General features: G+C 43.4%; 1 protein-coding gene across 1 annotated transcript in view; it reads right to left on the bottom strand.

Annotated features, from left to right (window-relative positions):
* The window catches only part of LOC120062856 (hemicentin-1-like), a 74,495-nt gene that overhangs the window by 47,600 nt on the left and 7,944 nt on the right, over window positions 1-18,951 (bottom strand). Inside the window, exons 5-20 of the mRNA XM_039012926.1 lie at window positions 8,131-8,302; window positions 7,749-7,855; window positions 7,517-7,637; window positions 7,171-7,434; window positions 6,927-7,071; window positions 5,945-6,066; window positions 5,324-5,596; window positions 4,689-4,830; window positions 4,242-4,369; window positions 3,355-3,468; window positions 3,054-3,212; window positions 2,653-2,847; window positions 1,470-1,565; window positions 1,166-1,293; window positions 930-1,074; window positions 481-593 (exon numbers count right to left, since the gene is read on the bottom strand). Of these exons, the coding sequence (XP_038868854.1) occupies window positions 481-593; window positions 930-1,074; window positions 1,166-1,293; window positions 1,470-1,565; window positions 2,653-2,847; window positions 3,054-3,212; window positions 3,355-3,468; window positions 4,242-4,369; window positions 4,689-4,830; window positions 5,324-5,596; window positions 5,945-6,066; window positions 6,927-7,071; window positions 7,171-7,434; window positions 7,517-7,637; window positions 7,749-7,855; window positions 8,131-8,302 (2,424 nt within the window). The remainder of the gene's footprint in view (window positions 1-480; window positions 594-929; window positions 1,075-1,165; window positions 1,294-1,469; window positions 1,566-2,652; window positions 2,848-3,053; window positions 3,213-3,354; window positions 3,469-4,241; window positions 4,370-4,688; window positions 4,831-5,323; window positions 5,597-5,944; window positions 6,067-6,926; window positions 7,072-7,170; window positions 7,435-7,516; window positions 7,638-7,748; window positions 7,856-8,130; window positions 8,303-18,951) is intronic.

The raw sequence follows: 18,951 nt of genomic DNA, 5'->3' as shown, positions 1-18,951 counted from the left end.
CACTTCTGATGCTTGCTATAATTACAGAGCCGAGCCCCCTTCCCAAACTAAACTCTCTCTCTCTCTCTCAGACACGCACGCACGCACGCATGCACACACACACACACTCACAGGGTACTACTTCCCCTTCTTTTTTTAACACAAAATGACTTTTGCAGACTCACTTTCACCTGACAAGAATATACATTTACTTGACTCTAGTGTATTAATCTGAGAATGTATGGAACGAGGCTATGAATAAACATTCCTTGACACAGGCAGCCTTATAATATATACACAAGTGTTATATTAGTTTAAAGGTTATTTACATGATGTTAGTGGCCATTCATCTTAAGATGGATGGGCTGTGATTGCAATCCCCACTAGATTCCCTTGTGCAAAATTATGCGATTTGTCAAAGGCCATTTGTCACACGTATGATGGAGCCAAAACCATCATTAAAGAAAAAACAGCTTCAGAGAAGAAAGCATAGCAGCCTACCTTGGACCAGACAACAGTTGGCTTGGGAACTCCGCTGGACTCACATGACAGTGTGATGGCCACACCCTCGTTGGCTATGTAGTGGTATGGACCAGCGCTGATCTCTGGGGGCACTGGGAAAGTAGGTCACAAGTACAGCTGTCTACTGAGCATGGACAACAAGGGGAGCAGAATTATCACTGGATTTAGCTCAAATCATCTTCATTACAACTTGTTGATGAACCCTAATCTGTCATTATTGTCTATGGACAAAATGACTTCATCAAAGCATGCAGTATATGAAATACTCTCTCAACTATAACACCGCAGGGTGCTCAAGTTACAAGTTGCTCAATATGTTGTATTCCCATAGTAATAGTCAGCACATTCCTACGCTAATTAGATGGTCCATGACTATAGAGGATCTGCCATAGCCCTTTGACCATTCTGTAAACCGTATCTCCTCTCACCATGGACTTCCAGGCTGACTGATGTGTTGACCGACCCGGCTACGTTCACCGCAGTGCAAACATACATCCCAGCATCCTCTGGGAGTGCCCTCTCTATGTACAGGCTGCCATCGCTCCTCAGGAACTTTCTGCCACTCAGCTGCAGCTAGGGAACAGCAATGGATAATTTTAGGCAATGATAAACACACATTCTGAGAAGTAGTAATGTAGGATTATTCAGGACAGGTCATCCTCACTTGGTTTCCATTGTGGGTCCAGTGTCTCTCTGGCAGGGGTATTCCATCCAATAGCATGCAGGGTATGCTCAGGGACTGACCAATCCCAGTGGTGATGACTGGGCCACCATGTGCCAAAAGAGGGGGCTCTGTTGGACAAAACGGGAGGATATCATTACATGAGCAGACAGACCAAAATACAAAGCAGCAGCTGATCAAATAATGTAGGATCAAACTGAAACTATTATGGGGAGAGGCAGCAATGGATACTGGTGTTATCTATCAGCAGAGAAATGTAAGACTGAACACAAACACTAGTTCATACCCAGTCCACTGACACTGACTCTGGCCTCAGTCCTGATGGTTCCGAACTGATTCTTGGCCTCACAGACATACAGGCCTTCATCATCCAACCAGACATCTGTGGACAGATGCATAGTTACTCTGAGAATACTGTTATCATGATCAAATAAATACAGAGTCCACTTATAGGATGGCATCTCCATGCAAACCTCAGTATGAGACAGGTTACGTGTGCAAGTAATGGAATTAAGAATAGACAAGTGCATACTAGCTAGAATCATTCTAATATTTCATCAACTCTGTCTCTATCATCTACAGGCATTCTCTTGGTTTATTTATAATGTCATTAGGATTCATAAAAAAATGTATCAATACAATTAGACACAATGTAGTACAGCTGCCTATATAACATGTCCTAAACAGTATATTTTACTTAGACCACATGATGAAAACATGATCACATTGCAAGTGTCTAAATGGCTGATGTCAACTCATGTGAAGAGTAAACGGTGAAAACGAAGTTGTCCAATGCGTGTACAATATGTAGGCTACATATCTGAGACATTAATAAAGAGACCACAGGACTCTCTTTCTTTAAACAATACCGGGTAAAGACAGAAACATCTGCTGCCATTTAAGACAATCAGATCAGCACATAGACACAGATGGGGCCAGTGATGGAAGTCCACTTCGTCATGCAAATACTACTGTTTCTCCCTCCCCAACAAAAAAGAACCCAGCCTAGAAACATTTAGGATCTGAGCTGTGGATAGATATACCAACCACTCTCTCTCTTTCTTTCTCTCTCTCTCTCTCTTCTCTCTGTTTCTCCCTCCCTTCCTCCCTCTCTGACCAAGGCATATTATATCCACATTATACAGTTGAACTTCACTCACCCCTAACTTGACATAAAAGTCTCTGTCAATTCTCTAAGGCCCTCAAAGCGCCTCAGTTCCCCTCGCTGAGGGAGAAAGGGGAGACGCTCTATTCATTCAGCAGTGCCAGCTTTATCCTGACCTGAGGTGCTCCACCTCTTCTATGTTTATGAACCCAAAGAATGTCAGCCATGCCAGTCACCCACTTGGTGCCAATGGAGGGCTGTGGTCTCTTTGGTGCCTGCTGTTTTGGTAAGGAACTCATTATTGGGATAGTGGGATAGTGTAATAGTGTAAAGAAGAATAGTGGGAAAGGGACATAAGACTCACCCTGGATCAGGAGATGTCCTGTTTCTAGTTGCACCGTGCCACCGCTGCTGTATGCTTCAGAGATGATCGCTCTACCATCCTTTAGACGCCAGGTAACTGTAGGCAAGGGGAAACCACGGGCTACACAGGGCAGCGTGACATTCTCCCCCACATCCACTGTCATGTCAACTGGGGTTTCTGAGAATAGAGGGGCCGCTGTGGAAGAAAGAGTGGGAGATCAACGTGAAGTTCTCTATAATCAAATACAGTGTATAAAAAGGACATAGAACTACTCTGTTCAAAATACATCAATATTCTGTATTACACCTGCTTGGTTTAGATAAAGGATGAAATGTCTTACCATTATTACTGGTTATCTGAAAGTGGCATTAATTCAGTAAGCCTAAAATGGCTGCCCTCACCTCCGACCTCCAGGAACACAGTAGCATACGAGGTTCCAGCAGGGTTACTGGCCACACAGCTGTACTCCCCAGCATCCATCTCCTGCACCCCTCGGATCTGCAGCGTCCCGTGATGCACGTCCTGCTCAGCAAAAGGAACCGAGCCCACCTGTAGATCACCTGAGAAATGACAAGAAAAGGACACACAGACAAATACCGACCTAATGAATGTCATTTATCATAACAGATTAAACAAGTGATTAGATATAATCCTATCTAGTGCACTATTGGCAACGTATCCCACAAGTGATCAGTGTTTTACCTTTGGACCATTTGACCAGAGGAAGAGGAACTCCAGTGGCTCGGCACTCCAGAGTCGCATCACCTCCAACTGCCACCATCACAACCTGTTTCACCACCCAGATACTTGGTTCCTCTGTATGAAGGGTGAACCAAGATAAAGCTTAAATAATAAACATGATCAAAACGTTTGTATTATCTACCAAATCGTCAGACGTGCTCACAATGCTATACGTGATCAGAATAGCAAATTATTGTGAATTGAATTCAGTCAATTGGGCAGCGGCCCAGACAGGAGGTAAAAATAGAAGTATCGCTGTCTGACATTTCACACGCTTTGTAGGTCTGCAGAGACGTGACAGGGACAAGCTCTACAGGAGCCCAGAGAGAGAGACAGCTGAAAGGATGTGATGATGCATCCTGCCAGAGCCAGCTTCATGGTGTCTTGACAGATCAGTGTTGTTCAAAATGACACTCCCAGACAAAAGTGAGTATTATACAAGCACACACCAGGGAGAAGCTGCCATGGTCCATCAGTGCTGTGCCCTCTGTCAAGCAGTCAATAACAGCAAGGCTAAAAATACATCCTGAGGACTGTCAACCCTGCCAACACAGGGAAGCTATAACCCACTGTGAAAGACGGGGAAATATGCCACTGTCAATCTAAGCTCTCCTCACAGCTAGATAACATAGCCCAAACACGATGGATCAGGTAGACATTAATTCAAACAGCACTCAACAAAAGTTTTCTCACAGAAACCAAGTGACCCTACTCTGAACTGAAAATATATGCGTGGGGTAAAAGTGGTAAAGAACGAGTCTTTAAATGGAAAGCCCACATCACAGCCTTTATAGTGCTATCTCACTAAACCTATAATAGGACTGGAACTGATAGACATCTCTACCCACCTGCATAATTGAGAGACACAGTCTGAGTGGCGGTTCCAGCCTCGTTGGTTGCCAGGCAGGTGTAGTTCCCAGCATCCTCGGGGAGGGCATCTCTGATTGTTAGACCTCCATGGTTGGATATACTCATCCTGTATTATGTAAGACAGACATCAGTCATGGGAATTCATTTTAATTGATTTAGATGATTACAAATACAGGTGTCTTGGTGAAATTCATCACTAGATGTCCAAGTATGTCCAATCTCTTTTGAAAATGTATTTATTGGCAGCCATATCACGTAAATTTACCAAAAATCTGGAATAATATAGTTTGTGGTTAGCTGTAACTGTAAAATGAAGCAAACGAGATGTGACATTTGTATATTCATGGTAGGCTGTTAAAATAGAATCAAACAACTCTCTGCAGCTGCTGTCGTGTAGGTGTTGAGTGGGCTAAGAGTTCCTTTACCTTGGCCGATTAGTGAGGAACATGTTTCCATGACTCCAGAAGAGCTGCGGAGCGGGGGAGCCGGACGCTGTGCAGACGAGGCGGACCTCAGACCCCCTGGAGAATGCTTGTCTCTGGGGTCTGACTACCACAGAAGGGGCCTCTGCAGAGAGACAGAGAGGATCCATAGGAAAGAGCTGATGACTCATGTCCCAGTCATGTTTGTATGAGTAATCATTTCTTACAGGCAGATCATGGCTAAGCAGTGGTAAACCTCTGCTAGTCTGGGGGCAGAGCGTGATTGACCAGGAGGGCCTGACATCATGATCACAGCGGATCACAGTCAGAGACATGTTTCAGATTTGTTTGTCCTTTGCAAACGCATTACAAGCATCTGAGTCCATGCCCATCATAGAAGCTGCAATTTTCGACTTGCATCAATTGGACTGATTTGAAACATGTTCTGACTGGGAGCGTTTTTGGAGAAGTGGATAAAAAATGTATCAATATAATTAGATGGGGCCAGTCATGCTACTAAGGCAGTAATGGAAAGCAGATGCCAGAGGCCTGGAGGAGGTATGGAGGATGCCCTGGTGTGTTTAGTGTTTAAGCAGATGATCGGTACAGTGTGGTTGGAGTGCGGTGAGCTACAGTACCTGGGACGAGCAGCCACACTGTGACTCGGCTGTCTCCGTTGGCATTGGTGGCCACACATTGGTACTGGCCGGCATCCTGGGGCTGCACCTCATTGATCTCCAGGAAGGAGTTGGGCAGGACCCTGACCCTCCCGGAGTGGGCCAAGATAGTGAGGCCTGCCCGCTGCCAAGTCAGGTTGTGGCGCATGGAGCCTTCCACCTGGCAGGCCATCACAGCCACAGCCCCCACAGTAGAGCTCACGTTCAGTGGGGCCTTCAGCACCGGAGGAGGCTCTGTCTCATGGAAAACACAGTCAACACAGTGAGACAAACAACACACTACGAGCAGGGACAAAACAGTTAATTTTACTGTCAATTGAATCATTTGGAATTACATGTTTTGTTTCAAAGTGGTATCAGCAATATATAAATAAGATAAGTATTTTGGAAAGCTTTGACTAGCTACTACAGTACTGTAAGTGATCTGTGTGTGTGTGTGTGTGTGTGTGTGTGTGTATGTGTGTATGTGTGTGTGTGTGTGTGTGTGTGTGCGTGCGTGCGTGCGTGCGTGCGTGCGTGCGTGCGTGCGTGCGTGCGTGCGTGCGTGCGTGCGTGCGTGCGTGCCGGTGTGTTCTGACATACCTCTCACGGTCAGCTGTGTGAGCGCTCGTCCCAGTCCTGCGCTGCTCTGAGCGATGCACTCGTACGGACCCTCATCCTCACCTGAGGCATGTGGAATTTCCCAAAATGCTTTGCCAGAGAACCTGAGACACATGAACAGTTCGCTGGCAGGTGAGTGATGATTGGAACATGATACTGTCTTACACCATTGACAAATTAGCCTCTCTGGCACAGACACAGCGAATACCTCTCGTCAGAGGTCGGCATTATTTCATGTATGTCATTCAAAACAGAGTGTCAGAACAGAGGGAGAAAGAAATAATGCTTTGTTAATTTTCCAAGATGACACAATCGAATGCGTAATGTACACAAAATCTACTGTGTATACCCGTCTCCTGATTGATGCAGCAATAAAAGGCAACCGAGTCTATCGGCAATAATGTCTTGCAGAGCTGGTAACTGCAAACAGTGCACTGTGTCATACATACCCCATGACCTAATTAGCTGTTTTACAGTGGGTATTGAGTGCATATGGCTATTCCATCCAAAAGGAGGGCAAGTCAAGTGTTATAGTGTGTTATAGTGTGTTCATAGTGTGTTATAGTGTGTTCATAGTGTGTTATAGTGTGTTATAGTGTGTTCATAGTGTGTTCATAGTGTGTTATAGTGTGTTCATAGTGGGTTATAGTGTGTTCATAGTGTGTTATAGTGTGGTATAGTGTGGCATAGTGTGGCATAGTGTGTTCATAGTGTGTTATGTGTGGCATAGTGTGGCATAGTGTGTTCATAGGGTGTTATAGTGTGTCATAGTGTGTTAGTGTGTTTTAGTGTGTTGTAGTGTGTCATAGTGTGTTCATAGGGTGTTATAGTGTGTCATAGTGTGTTATAGTGTGTTTTAGTGTGTTGTAGTGTGTCATAGTGTGTTCATAGTGTGTTATAGTGTGTTATGGTGTGTTATAGTGTGTTATAGTGTGTTCAACAAACAGAACAGACGGAGACTCACTGGAACAACTTCTCCTCCCCAATAGCAACTCCACTCCTGGTGAACCTCAGCCTATAGGGAACGTCGCTCTCTACCGAACAGCCAATCATAGCGGGCTGCATATAAAAGCCGTTCACCACCTTGGGCATGCTCACCGCTGGGGGATCTTTGTCATGACAAAAAAGAGAGGAGGGAAGAGGTCACACAAAGTACTAGGTCTGTCTTGGAGACACTAGGAAGGAGACTGAGGAGAGGGATCTCTTACATGGGATGATGTTTGTATAGGAGACACTGGACAACCTCTGGAAGCGGTATCCTTCCTCATCCTTCCCTGTCACCTTGAGGAAGAAGCTTTGGGAAGGAGTGCGAAATTCTGGGACACTCCAGAGTCCTTGGCTGCCCCTGTCAGAGGGCAGAGGCACGGGGAGGGTGCGTAGGGAGCGTCCTGAACCTGAAACTAACTCCATGTGAGTCAGCTGACCTGGGTGCTTCAGTCCTGTACATTTCAGCAGCACATGGGCTGGAACTCCTTTGGAAGGGGAGGGGAGCCCAATGTTATTCAATGCAATCACGTATACATACAAAGATATAAAATTGCATGCACACATTACCTTTGATGGGTCTCTCCCTGGTATGGTTGAACTCAGACACTGGTATACTGGAGAACCCAGCCCGGAAGTCCAGATTGCTGACCCCTGTAACTCTCAGAGTGTGGCGGCCACCGCAGCCCACCTGGACATAGACAGGACATTCAGTTGTTGTATTTTGTCTCAGAGGTGACTAAAGCAGTTATCTCATTCTCAATGCAGGATGATCACGTCAGGAGGATCTACTGTACAGTACCTTCAGAGTCCAGGCTCCAGGTCGGGGGAACTTCAGGTTGACAACACGGGCAGAGTTTGGGATATTCAGCAGCTCTGTGAGGCCCTGCTCCACTCTAACAGTGTGACCTAAGCAATTGAGACATGACAATATAATCTCAAAATGTTAAATAACATTAATGTTCAGCAAAATGGATATCACAGGAGGTTGGTGGCACCTTAATCGGGGAGAACAGGCTCATGGTTATGGCTGGAGTGGAATCCACAAGCTCCTTTCCAGCCATGATTATGAGCCGTCCTCCCCTCAGCATTCTCCACTGATGGATATATAGTATTATTCTCAAGTATTGACGAAGTTATTTGCTATCTATACAGTGAAAATACATAATGAAAGCATGATGTACCAAGGGGATCCCTGAGCTCGATCTGAGGGGCTGGCCCACTAAGTGACACAGTGACCTCCTTCAGGCTGGGGTCAAAGGGCACCTCCCAGTGGTTCTCCTGAGCGCTGTCATGATTGGAGGAGAGCAGGTGAACCTTCAGGGCCTGCACTGTCTCCTCCACCCACTTCAAGACCTGGCAGGAGAGAAGACTTAATCTCAGCAAGATAGCAGCACACCCCACACAGCACACAGCTAGAGGACAGACTAGACAGGGGTGGTCTGGGACTTAGACTAGACTATATAGATAGACTTTCTAGCAAAGACCTCTACTAGAAACCCAATTAGAGGGAAAGGACAGGAAGGATGTGCATGTGACCTCTCTCTGATTCTGAAACTGTCTGCTTCAACACTGCAAGCTGGTCTTTGAACCATCTTATGTCTCAAAGGGATCTTCCATAAACGAAAGGAAAGTGAAACAGCTCAACTGTCAAAAAGATAACATACAGTTTTCTGCACTCTTAAGCATGAATTCCCAAGAGGAGTTTCTCTCACAGTGGAAGGTAGCACACTGTCTGACAGAAAGGGCAATGCTTCTGCACACCTCTTTTAATGAATCGTGGCATTGGTTCCCTGGTCCTGAGATCTATTCCAGATTATTAACAGGTCCAATGTGCAGGATCAATTTAGGCTATATATGGCTGAACTTTTTTTACTGTCTGTCAAATTGGCAGGGTTGGGTATATTCCTTTCTGAATGTAATCCATTACAGTTACTAGTTACATGCCCCCAAAAAATTATCAGTAACTGTTGGATTACCCAAACTCAGTCATATAATCTCATTATTTTCAGTTACTTTTAGATTTATTTCCCCTTAAGAGGTGCAGGTTAGAAGCTGACACAGCCACAAAGTCATAAAATCTGATTTTAAACCTAACCCTCACCTTAACCCTAACCACAATGCTAACCCTAATGCCTAACCCTAACCTTAAATTAAGACCAAAAAGCCTCACTCAGTTCTGCTTCAAGGACAAGACTCATCCCAATAAACGTCAACCTGCTTAAGAGGCATTAGAGAAGACAAAAATGTATATTACATCTATTGCAGGATAAATCAATGTTAAATCAAATTGTGTGTGCATTTTAGGTTAGGGGCTTACTTACGAGCCCCTAACCAACAATGCAGTTTAAATAAATAAAAATGTGAATAAGAATAGAAATAAAAGTAACGAGTAATTAAAGAGCAGCAGTAAATTAACAATAGCGAGACTATATACAGGAGGTACCGGTACAGAGTCAATATGCGGGGGCACCAGTTAGTAGGTAGAGTTATTAAAGTGACTATGCATAGATGATAATAACAGAGTAGCAGCGGTGTAAAAGGGGGGGCAATGCAAATAGTCTGGGTAGCCATTTGATTAGATGTTCAGAAGTCTTATGGCTTGGGGTAGAAGCTGTTTAGAAGCCTCTTGGACCTAGACTTGGCGCTTTTAGGGCATTCCTCTGATGCCGCCTGGTACAGGTCCTGGATAGCAGGAAGCTTGGCCCCAGTGATGTACTGGGCCGTACGCACTACCCTCTGTAGTGCCTTGCGGTCGGAGGCCGAGCAGTTGCCATACCAGGCAGTGATGCAACCAGTCAGGATGCTCTTGATGGTGCAGCTGTAGAAGCTTTTGAGGATCTGAGGACCCATGCCAAGTCTCCTAATGGGGAATAGGTTTTGTCGTGCCCTCCTCACGACTGTCTTGGTGTGCTTGGACCATGGTAGTTTGTTGGTGATGTGGACACCAAGGTACTTGAAGCTCTCAACCTGCTCCACTACAGCCCCGTCGATGAGAATGGGGGCATGCTCGGTCCTCTTTTTCCTGTAGTCCACAATCATCTCTTTTGTCTTGATCACGTTGAGGGAGAGGTTGTTTTCCTGGCACCACACGACCAGGTCTCTGACCTCCTCCCTATAGGCTGTCTCGACATTGTCGGTGATCAGGCCTACCACTGTTGTGTCATCCGCAAACTTAATGATGGTGTTGGAGATGTGCCTGGCCGTGCAGTCATGAGTGAACAGGGAGTACAGGAGGGGACTAAGTATGCACCCCTGAGGGGCCCCTGTGTTGAGGATCAGCGTGGCAGATGTGTTGTTACCTACCCTTAACACCTGGGGGCGGCCTGTCAGGAAGTCCAGGATCCAGTTGCAGAGGGAGGTGTTTAGTCCCAGGGTCCTTAGCTTATTGATGAGCTTTGACGGCACTATGGTGTTGAACGTTGAGCTGTAGTCAATGAAAAGCATTCTCACATAGGTGTTCCTTTTGTCCAGGTGAGAAAGCAGTGTGGAATGCAATAGAGATTGCACCAACTGTGGATCTGTTGGGGCGGTATGCAAATTGGAGTGGGTCTAGGGTTTCTGGGATAATGGTGTTGATGTGAGCCATGACCAGCCTTTCAAAGCACTTCATGGCTACAGATGTGAGTGCTACGGGTCAGTAGTCATTTAGGCAGGTTACCTTAGTGTTACAGTTTACATAGCTGTCCATAAATGGACGTTGCATTTTACTTAATGGGTTGGTGTTTGCAGGCTTCACTGCTTTCTACTACAGATAATAATATGATTAGGCTATATCTTTACATAAAAAACATCAACAGTCAGTCATATTTTCAGTTATTCCAATTAATATAATACCCCTTCAAAAATAGAACTTAGAAATATGGAAATATAGATTAGTCAAATTGTTTTACCTGAGTATAACCCCAAAACTATGGAATAATTAGCCTACTCTGTTGTTTATGATGGAATGATTTGGTTCATTGCTTCGAGTTGAAAAATAAATGCTTTGAGCACTCCCAAAAGTGGTATTTGCATGTGAAAAATGTATTGTTTACGTTTTTGTTGTACGTTTTGATATCTGGACTCCGACATTGCGCGTCCTAATATTTATATATTTCTTAATTCCATTCTATTACTTTTAGATGTGTGTGTATTGTTGTGAATTGTTAGATACTACTGTGCTGTTGGAGCTAGGAACACAAGCATTTAGCTACACCGCAATAACATCTGATAAATATGTGTATTGTGACGAATATAATTTGATTTGATAATTTGCAGCCGATTCTGTTGCCAAACGTTTCTTAAATGGAAGCAGATGGAAAGAAACGGGGAGGGACCTACCTGAATTTGTCCAATATAAACTCTCGTTTTGCTCTGTTTGCAGTCGCACCATTGGATGACATAGCTTGTACTGTAGTTTACAAAAGCCTATTCCTGCTCTTTTCCTGCGATCCATCAAACACATTATGTGTCATCATAGTGGTCTCTGATTTCTGGTCACACTCGCTCAGTCAGAACAAATTTAAAGCAGGCATTTTTTCAAAGCTAATTTGAATATCATTGAGAAAACAGAAAGGAGGCCAATATTTTTTCCGCCAACTTCATCAAAAAAAAATCCCGCCGACATCCTTTCTGAATTTTAAAGTCATTCTAGAAGTAATCATCTACTTTTTCAAAAGTATATCTAATCTGATTTTTTTTGTAATCCATTAGGCTACATGTATTCTGTTACTCCCGAACGCTGCAAATTGGTTGGGTTTTAAATAGCAGACATGGCCTGAGAGGACTGGTCTGGTCTTGGGTTGATGGGATTGTGGAGGCTTCACTCTGATATGAGGGTCATTATCTTATTCTCAGAGAACAGATTAGCCAATGCCTGGCTTCCGCTGAGTCTGAAATAAGCCTGGGGGGCTTTATTACAATCAATTTCAGGAGTAATCATCACTGAGAATACTTTTCCCCTTGACTATTACTGTACAATATTTGACAGGTAGAATTTCAATGTTGGATTATATACTCAACCCTCTAGGTGAAATCATGCTGGTGGTTAGGATTCAGAAGAAAAAACAATGTGTCCTTTCCCCATTACAGGAAAAGAAGAGAAGAACCCGTTGTATAACTGAATCTATTTTTTTCTGACCGGATCATCATTTTTTCCATCTTTCAAGTGCTTAACAAGCAACTGTGGTCTTGTATTTGTTTTGACCCCATAATCGTGAGTACAGACCTTATGGTTGCATTGTGTCTATAATAAAACAAACAGAAAACATTGCTTCAGTGGCCCCTCTGAGAAATGGGGCTTATTCAACACATCTTAATATATTTAGGAATAATGGAGAAGATTGGAGTGAGCAAAGCCGGCCCACTGGGTGCTGACAGCAGCTGGATCCTCTCTGAGTTTACAACTGGAAACAGCTGTAATTTCTGCCACATGTGCTGCCATCCCCAGCAGAGCAGGAAACTGCTATAGAGTGACCCACTGTACATCTGCCTCAAACCGGTGTATATTTCATCTCAAGCACCTAAGGAGATCTCCCCAAAGACTTACACACTAAAACATTAGGGTTCCTCAAGGGTTCTTTGGGATGGGTGATGGTTCTGTGGAAACCTAATGACTCAAATAACCCTTTGAGCTCATCAAAAGTTCTTTACAGCTTTTTAGTGATAAGTAAAATGTACGGGAGGCAGCTCATTTGAATATTTCGGGGTGTGGTTTACGCACAGCGCTTTTTGTGCAACCATGAGATCATTCCAGTTTATTTAATATGTTGTGTTATGCCATTATGAATTACATATGACTATGGCCAGTGATGGTGTCTTGTGAAAAACGAATGCATGGCCTTAAGTCAATTGAGAACAGTTGATTAAATCAGTCAGTGGTTTTCAATTCTCTCCTCAGGGGACCACCAGCTGTTCCAGATGTAGCGCACTTGTTTCAACTTGTCAATTAACGCAATAATAACACCTATGAAATTTTATCAATATAATTTGTCTGACCTGAATAAAAAAAGGATCTACAAAGAACCTTTCAGATTGAGAAAAGGTTCTATAAAGAACCATAAAAAAGAGTTGTAACCATAGCGGATCCGTTTTTTTTGGTGTTACATAGAACCTTTTTTAATGGTTATTTATAGAACCTTAGGAAAGGGTTCTTTGTAGCACCATACAGGTTCCATTTAGAACCTTATGAGCATGGTTTTAATTGAACCTTCAAAAAAGCATTCTATATAGCACTAAAAAGGGTTTTGCTGTGGTTACAAGCCAAAGAACCCCTATCTGGTACAATTTAGAACCATTATTTGTTAGTGTGGGACATGGGGGACAGGGGAGACACAGAGATAGAGCTGATGCTGTTTGGTCTGGCCAAGGTGTGTCTCGAGGAACATGCTGCGTTCTGCTGCTGCAACAGACGCTCCCTGCCTGAGCCATGGGGAATACAGAGGATCTACGGGTCTTTGAAACCTCATCTGCCGTGTCTCGGCTGAACAGGCACGTGGTGTTGTGTCAAGAAGAAGCACCTCTGCTATTTTAGGACTAGAGCAAGGAGGGTGGCCAGAGGAAGGTCAGCTAAGGCTGAGGAGATACACTGTTCTTTTCATCTTCCAGCTAGGTTGTTTTCTACAGGGATTCCTCCTCCTCCTCATGCCCCTTTGAAACCCCCCAGCAGACCGCTTGAATGTTTCTCCCATAGTGGTTGGGGAACCTATAGACCACAGCCCTCCTTGCACACAGGGGTCTCCCAACTCCGGCTCTGGGGTTAAGCCGCTACCACCATCACTGTGAGAGAGGAGACAGGGTGCCAGAAACTAGGCTATTAGGCCAAATCAATCCCAGATGGACCCCCGTTCTCCTATTGGATGGGAACCTCAAAACACCTGCCTTGCCTTTCCCCCAGACAACAAGCAAGAGTCTACCACATCTGTCTTCCTGTTTCTGAGAGCAGGTCTAGACTACAGAGACTGGCTTTATTCACTAACATCAGGAACACGACAGAGGATACGGATTAAGTGGATTTAATTGATCTTTTAACAAAAACCCCTGTCCCTTTAACTCACTACTGGGCCCACCTGATGAGGAAACCATTGGGCCAATGTTACTAGTGTTCTTCTATGGAAAGAAGTCCAGCCACTTCAGTGAGGAGTGCGTGTGGAGTTGAAACACAGAGACACGAACATGCATTAGCCAGGCTGCTGACAAGGTGATCATAAACAGCCTAGAGTAGTTTATAGATGGACAGCAATAACCCATGAGCTCATGGTCGGCTCACGCAACAGAACAGACATCATCCATGCGCACGGATTAGAGCATAGATGAAACCTCCCAGAGCCCAGAAAGATTTCTCTTGGCCAGGTTCTCAGCCCTCTCACATCCCTCACACACTGAAAATTGAGGATGGCCTCCATGACCATTACGACCAGAATTCAAGTTTAATTCTTCGGGATATGTATCCCTTCCACGGGAAGGTTGAGCTAACGTAGGCTAATGCGATTAGCATGAGGTTGTAAGTAACAAGAACATTTCCCAGGACATAGACATATCTGATATTGGCAGAAAGGTTAAATTATTGTTCATCGAACTGCACTGTTCAATTTACAGTAGCTATTACTGTGAAAGAATACCATGCTATTGTTTGAGGAGATTGCACAATTCTGAACATAAAAAATTATTAATGAACAAATTAGGCATATTTGGGCAGTCTTGATACAACATTTTGAACAGAAATGCAATGCTTCATTGGATGAGTCTAAAACTTTGCACATACACTGCTGCCATCTAGTGGCCAAAATGTACATTGCACCTGGTCTGGAATAATACAATATGGCCTTTCTCTTGCATTTCAAAGATGATGGTACAAAAAAATACAAAAGAACGGTTGTTTTTGTATTATCTTTTACCATTAGTGCATTAGCATCGAATAGCTCCCATGATATGCAACTTTTTAGGGAAGTTAAGAACCAATATACACAGGCAGTTAGGAAAGCTAAGGCTAGCTTTTTCAAACAGAAATTTGCATCCTGTTGTACAAACTCAAAAAAGTTCTGGGACACTGTAAAGTCCATGGAGAATAAGAGCACCTCCTCCCAACTGCCCACTGCAATGAGGCTAGGAAGCACTGTCACTATCGATAAATCCACAATAATTGAGAATTTCAATAAGCATTTTTCTACGGCTGGCCATGCTTTCCACCTGGCTACCACTACCCCGGTCAACAGACAATCTGGACCCTCTCTTTCTAAAATGATCTGCCAAAATTATTGCAACCCCTATTACTAGCCTGTTCAACCTCTCTTTCGTATCGTCTGAGATTCCCATAGATTGGAATGCTGCCGCGGTCATCCCCCTCTTCAAAGGGGGAGACACTCTAGACCCAAACTGCTACAGACCTATATCTATTCTACCCTGCCTTTCTAAGGTCTTTGAAAGCCAAGTTGACAAACAGATTCCGATCATTTTGAATCTCACCGTACCTTCTCCGCTATGCAATCTGGTTTCAGAGCTGGTCATGGGTGCACCTCAGCCACGCTCAAGGTCCTAAACGATATCATAACCGGCATTGATAAGAGACATTACTGTGCAGCCGTATTCATTGACCAGGCTAAGGCTTTCGACTCTGTCAATCACAACATTCTTATTGGCAGACTCAACAGCCTTGGTTTCTCAAATGATTGCCTCGCTTGGTTCACCAACTACTTCTCCGATAGAGTTCAGTATGCCAATCATCTGTAAATAACACATCCAATCTACCTCATCCCCATACTGTATTTATGTATTTATTTTGCTCCTTTGCACCCTAGTATCTCAACTTCATCTTCTGCACATCCTACCATTCTAGTGTTAAATTGCTATATTGTAATTACTTTGCCACCATGGTCTATTTATTGCCTTGACTCTCTTATCCTACCTCATTTGAACATGCTGTATATAGATTTTTCTACTGTATTATTGATTGTATGTTTGTTTATTCCATGTGTAACTCTGTTGATGTATGTGTCGAACTGCTTTGCTTTATCTTGGCCAGGTCGCAGTTGCAAATGAGAACTTGTTCTCAACTAGCCTACCTGGTTAAATAAAGGTGAAATAATCGTTTTTATTTTTTAAACCAGATCTATTGTGTGTTATTCTCCTACATTCCTTCCACATTTCCACAAACTTCAATGTGTTTCCTTTCAAATGGTACCAAGAATATGCATATCCTTGCTTCAGGGCCTGAGCTACAGGCAGTTAGATTTGGGTATGTAATTGTAGGCAAAAATGGGAAAAAAAGGGGCATATCCTTAAGAGGTTTTAAACAGCGCATTAGTGTTCTTTTTCTGCCCGAGGGCTTGCTGACAGATTGCTCCAGTGATTACAACAAGTTAAGTATTAAGAGTTTAAGGAGTGTCACACACAAGGTTTCACAATGAGCTGTTGTGTGTGGATTTGGAGCCAGCTCAAGAGGGCAGCTGTGTTGGAAAGAAAGAGGGAAGCCATGACAGATCATATCCTGGTATTAGAGAGTAAAATAAGCAGTCTGTTTTCTTTCCACATCTCTGCCCGAGACCACAAAAGATTGTGTATATTTGATTTGGCCACACTTTATTAAACTAATATTAAGAGGGGAGATTTTAGTTAGATTTGAGGTATGCAGTTTCCAAGGATTAAAGGATTTAAATTAATTCAGTAATACCATGCCACCCAGGAGTACTGTACATCTGAAATAGGATTGTAGTTCTGTTGATCCATGCTAAATGAGTGGAGAGCTTGTCAATTAGCATAACATTTGAAAGGTGAGAGTGGTCACTTTAAAACATGTAAAGGCAATCCACACTCTGGCCAGCTGGGGCCCACGATGAGAGGACTGGTTTCTGTTGGTGGTGTGAATGTGGTCCCTCAGCTCTTCATTATTAACCATTATACTGTTGCACAGCTATGCCCTACAATGTGGATCTGACATTCAACCACTCCTCAATGAACTGTGGAGGTTATGAAGTGTTAATAGAACCAGATCCCACACACATACATACACGCACCATACATACATACACATGAATACATAAAGACCGACATGATTTGAAAGAAAGGCAGAAACACATAAAAACACACATAGAGAGCTGGGTTCAGGGGTTCAGTGGGCCACCTTCCAGTGAACAGTAATACTTGGCTCAAGTGTAGAGCTGCCATCTCCTCAGCCCAGCCATCTCCTCTGATGACATGCAGGATACCAGTGTCTCTCCCAAAGGAAACTCTGTCTTGTTTTAAGTTTGACTGCGAGTTATTGAGCTCCGTTGACTTAGGTTTCCAAGATTTGTGGTTCAGTTACATGCTGAGATAAAGTAATCACTCACCACTATTATATAGTTCCTGGTACGATTAATATGCACTACAAAAATATTTTGTGTGTGTCAATAAAATACACTATGATTACATGTATGAGTGATATTGGGTTCATTTCGCTATTCTTTCGACTGCTTTTACATATAAAATATTCTCCATACACCATGTGTTCATTTGAACCCGCCTGCATTTTTTAAACAGATGTCCTGAAGAGACTAAAAACATATAATTCTTACAGAAAAATCTCACTTATGTTTGACCATTGACTCAGCACACCCTCATAAGTGTGATTGAAAAAATATACAGTACCAGTCAAAAGTTTGGACACACCTACTCATTCAAGATTTTTTTTAAATTTTTACTATTTTCTACATTGTAGAATAATAGTGAAGACATCAAAATTATGAAATAACACATATGGAATCATGTAGTAACCAAAAAAGTGTTAAACAAATCAAAATATATTTTATATTTGAGATTCTTCAAAGTAGCCACCCATTGCCTTGATGACAGCTTTGCACACTCTTGGCATTCTCTCAACAACCAGCTTCATGAGGTAGTCACCTGGAATGCATTTCAATTAAAAGTTCATTTGTGGAATTTCTTTCCTTCTTAATGTGTTTGAGCCAATCAGTTGTGTTGTGACAAGGTGGGGTGGTATCCAGAAGATTGCCCTATTTGGTAAAAGACCAAGTCCATATTATGGCAAGAGCAGCTCAAATAAGCAAAGAGAAATGACAGTCCATCATTACTATAAGACATGAGGTCAGTCAATTCGGAAAATGTCAAGAACTTTGAAAGATTCTTCAAGTGCAGTCGCAAAAACCATCAAGTGCTATGATGAAACTGGCTCTCATGGGGACTGCCACAGGAAAGGAAGAATCAGAGTTACCTCTGCTGCAGAGGATAAGTTCATTAGAGTTACCAGCCTCAGAAATTGCTGCCCAAATAAATGCTTTACAGAGTTCAAGTAACACATCTTAACATCAACTGTTCAGAGGAGACTGCATGAATCTGGCCTTCATGGTCGAATTGCTACAAAGAAACCACTACTAAAGGACATCAATAAGAAGAAGAGACTAGATTGGGCCAAGAAACATGAGCAATGGACATTAGACCGGTGGAAATCTGTCCTTTGGTCTGATGAGTCCAAATCTGAGATTTTTGGTTCCAACCGCATTGTCTTTGTGAGACGCAGAGTAGGTGAACGGATTATCTCTGCATGTGTGGTTCCCACCGTGAAGCATGGAGGAGGAGGTGTGATGGTGTGGGGGTGCTTTGCTGGTGACACTGTCTGTGATTTATTTAGAATTCAAGGCCCACTTAACCAGCATGGCTACCACAGCATGCTGCAGCGATAAGCCATCCCATCTGGTTTGCGCTTCGTGGAACTTTCATTTGTTTTTCAACAGGACAATGACACAACACACCTCCAGGCTGTGTAAGGGCTATTTGACAAAGAAGGAGAGCGATGGAGTGCTGAATCAGATGACCTGGCCTCCACAATCACCTGACCTCAATTGAGATGGTTTGGGATGAGTTGGACCGCAGAGTGAAGGAAAAGCAGCCAACAAGTGCTCAGCATAAGTGGGAAAAGCATTCCAGGGGAAGCTGGTTGAGAGTGCAAAGCTGTAATCAAGGCAAAGGGTTGCTACTTTGAAGAATCTAAAATCTAAAATATATTTTGATTTGTTTAACACTTTTTTGGT

The sequence above is a fragment of the Salvelinus namaycush genome, chromosome 18 (genome assembly GCF_016432855.1).
Source record: "Salvelinus namaycush isolate Seneca chromosome 18, SaNama_1.0, whole genome shotgun sequence".
Classification (NCBI taxonomy): Eukaryota; Metazoa; Chordata; class Actinopteri; order Salmoniformes; family Salmonidae; genus Salvelinus; species Salvelinus namaycush.
Note: the sequence above shows the minus strand (reverse complement) of the source record. Positions and strands in the feature narration are given on the sequence as shown.